Source organism: Dendroctonus ponderosae, unplaced genomic scaffold (assembly GCF_020466585.1).
Source record: "Dendroctonus ponderosae isolate FM_Combo_2020 unplaced genomic scaffold, Dpon_F_20191213v2 Dpon_F_20191213_1, whole genome shotgun sequence".
Taxonomy (NCBI): Eukaryota; Metazoa; Arthropoda; class Insecta; order Coleoptera; family Curculionidae; genus Dendroctonus; species Dendroctonus ponderosae.
In genome coordinates this window covers 29,425,144-29,428,539 of record NW_026017110.1, presented here as the reverse complement: position 1 = coordinate 29,428,539, position 3,396 = coordinate 29,425,144, and the positions used below count along the sequence as shown (strand labels likewise).

The following is a 3,396-nucleotide window of genomic DNA, read 5'->3' as shown; positions in this document are numbered from 1 at the left end:
CGGTGAAAAACGTAGCTTAATTTCAACTTTATTAGATTGAGATTGAGGTTATAAAATTTTCGAAACCAGGCCGTTTTTGTCTATCCTGAAAACATTTTCGCTTTTAAAAGTCAATTTAGAACGAGTTTTAGTGTCATTTTAGAACCTTAAAACGTTTATGTTCTTCCATTTTTCCAAAGCGTGAAATCGGTGAAGAACAAAGTTGATTTTTCGATGGATTTGATTTAGGTTTAACTAAATTTGTCTAAATTAATTTCGCTGCTTCTGAGCTGTCCTGAAAAAGTTTCAATCTTCCATTTTCAGATCGTCAATTCGGTTAAGAACGTTTTCCGTAATATTTGTTGGAAATGCAGGTTCTAAAATTTCCTAAATTAATTAGGCTGTTTCTACACTGGCCAGAAAAAAATTGGAAAAATTGGCGCATCTCAGAACTCAATTTGGAAGATAAAAATCTTCAATTTCTTCCTTTTTTCTAGCTTATTCTGGCGCTACATTCGATTCAGTTTTAAGTCCTAAATATTTCCAAATTATTACTGTTCCTTCATTATCCTGAAAAAATGGGCTTCTTAAAACGCAGTTTTGAAGATAAAAAGTCTTTCATTTTTCAAAGCGCCAAATCGATTTAAAACATCTTTTTTTTTTCTCTGGGTTTGATTGAGTTTTGGGTTCTGAATATTTGCAAATTACCTTGGCTGTTCCGAAAAAAATCCGCGTTTGAAAACCCAATTAATTTGGAATTGGGAAGGATTTTTCAACCGGTCAAACCGCTTAAAAACGTAGCTTGTTCTAGCGCAAGATTCGATTGAGTTTTAGGTTCTAAATCTTTCTAAATTGATTCGGCGGTTCCTTAACTATTGTGAAAAAATTTACGCATCTGAATGCTCGGTTTGAAAGACGAAAAATCTTTAAAGCCATTTTTTGTTTCTTCAAAGCGTCCAATCGGTAAAAAACGTAGCTTGTTTTAGCGCAAGATCCGATAGAGTTTTAGACTCAAAATCTGTCTGTATTAATTTTACTGTTTCTTAACTACTCTTAAAAAGTTCCTTCATCTCAATACTGGAAAATGCAAACGCTTGTATTTTTTTTCACAGCGTCCAGTCAGTGAAAAACGTAGCTTGTTCTAGCAAAGATCCGATTGAGTTTTGGGCTCTAAATATTTCTAAATTAATTTGGCGGTTCCATAACTAGCTTGAAAAAATTCCCCCATCTTAATACTCAGTTTGGAAGATGAAGAATACTGAATTTCTTCAAAGCGTCCAGTTGGTAAGAAACGTAGCTTGTTCTAGCGCAAGATTCGATTGAGTTTTAGCCCCTAAATCTTTCTAAATTAATTTGGATATTCCTTGACAACCTTGAAAAAAATCCCGCATCTCAATACTCGGTTTGGAAGATGAAAAATCTTCCATTTCTTCAATTATATTTATTATTTTCTAGCGCAAGATTCGATTGAGTTTTAGGTTCTAAATCTTTATAAATTAATTTAGCGGTTTCTTAACTACGTTGAAAAAATTCCGGTATTTCAGTTCTCAGTTTGGAAGATGAAAAATCTTCCATTTTTTCAAAGCGTCAATTCGGCGAAAAACGAGTTTTATGCTCTAAATCTTTCTAAATTAATTTGCCTGTTCCTTAACTTTCCTGAAAAAATGACCGCATCTCAATATTAAGTTTAGAAATCGGTGCAAAACGTAGCTTATTCGAGCGCAAGATCCGATTCAGTTTTAGGCTCTAAACCTATCTAAACTAATTTCGCGGTTCCTTAAGTACCTTGCAAAAATTTCCGCATCTCAATACTCAGTTGAAAAGGAAAAAAATCTTCGCTGTCCTCAGTTTTTTCAAAGCGTCCAATCGACGAAAAACTTAGTTTGTTCTAGCGCAAGATTCGATTGAGTTTTAGTTTCAAAACATTTCTAAATTAATTTGGCTGTTTCTTCACTACCCTGAGAAAATTCCAGCACCTCGGAGCTCAATTGGAATGTCAAAAACTTTCCTTTCCTCCCATTGCCTTAAAATGCCATATCCGTGAAAACCTGAACTCATTAAGAGATAAAAAGTATTTTGGGCTTTCCTTTCCAGCTAAATAAAGCATTTTGCAATCTGAAGAAACGTTTCAATATCAGCTACAAGAAACCATATTAGACCGATACCAAACTTTTCTGATCTCGATTTTTAAATAATTCACATAATAAACGTCTCTTATTTTGTGCTAAAGAGGCAAATGCAAAGTTGCAAAGATTCCCAAATTAGTCAGGCTATAACTTTTTTCCTGAAGAATTGTGGGCAGCCTAAACACCCGTTTGAAATATAATTAAATATCTTCCTGTAAATAAGAAAACCATGTAATTTTGAACTAAAGAACATTTCCCGTTCATAAGCCTTATTGTCTGAAAGAATTGTCGGCTGAAAAAATGATTGGAAATATAAAAGGAAAAATGGTTACGTTTCGAGCTGGTGATTAGAAGGAGTTCCAATTAAGCATAAACACTTTTTCTTTCGCAAATGTGTGAACATTTGAATCAGCTGCAAAAACTACCAAGTTTTAAACCCAAAAAAGATTCGCGTTTTTAATTCTAAACTCGTCTACACACAAGAAACAAGAAATCGTCAGTTAAAATTCATGATGAGCAACGCGTGTAGCTTTATTTCCTCTTCAAGTACATTATCGATTGAAACCATTCCAAAACTACCTGCTTTAAAGTCGAGAACATTTTTTCTAAGCTTCTATTTTGTATGATGATTTTATTTAAAATGTTCCAAAATTATTGACTAATATAATGAGTAAACATGAACATTTATCAAAGACAAGCTTCGTGAAGATCTGAAATCATAATCTCACGTTCTTGATGAATGAATGAATTTTGGTGTAAATAAAAAAATTTAGGAACATTCAATTCTAAATTATGCAACGTTTTCTGCTTACTATATTTTTTCCAACTGCAACTGGTAGGATTCAATAGAGCTTTCAAATTTATTCGGTGCCTGAAGCGATGAGGCCAAATCTCATATAATTTGGGCAGATCTCGATAACGTGTCTTAAGGAGCCCTAAAATCAAGGATACTTTTTCTTATAAACATATAGGAGTAGGAAACAAAATAGGTTAATGTCAACTTTTACAACGTCTCCTGTATAGTGCGACTTGACAACATAACCACAACGTTCCTGACCTAGGCTTACACGTTGTAAAAATGTGTTTGTCACCATAAAGCAATTTTTCTGGATGAAATGAACGGATCGATTAGAGCCTTGTGAGGAGCCTCCACAATGGTAGAGATTAAGTTAAAAAAATGCAAAATTAGATCTTACCGGTTATTTGTCCAATCGGAATAACTGCTAATAACCGCATAAAAACAGCTGATGTAATCGACATCGACTAACGGCAGAAAGGGGAACTAAGGCGA

At 33.8% G+C, this 3,396-nt stretch overlaps 1 protein-coding gene across 2 annotated transcripts in view; it reads right to left on the bottom strand.

Annotated features, from left to right (window-relative positions):
- LOC109541550 (glutamyl aminopeptidase) overlaps positions 1 to 3,396 on the bottom strand; it is a 39,617-nt gene extending 36,221 nt beyond the window's left edge. The window contains exons 1-2 of one of the 2 annotated variants that reach the window (XM_019910428.2): positions 3,302 to 3,396; positions 2,918 to 3,040 (exon numbers count right to left, since the gene is read on the bottom strand). In XM_019910428.2, coding sequence (XP_019765987.2) covers positions 2,918 to 3,040; positions 3,302 to 3,365 — 187 coding nt within the window. In that variant the 5' untranslated portion in view covers positions 3,366 to 3,396. The remainder of the gene's footprint in view (positions 1 to 2,917; positions 3,041 to 3,301) is intronic. The other variant, XM_019910431.2, reaches the window with a different exon arrangement.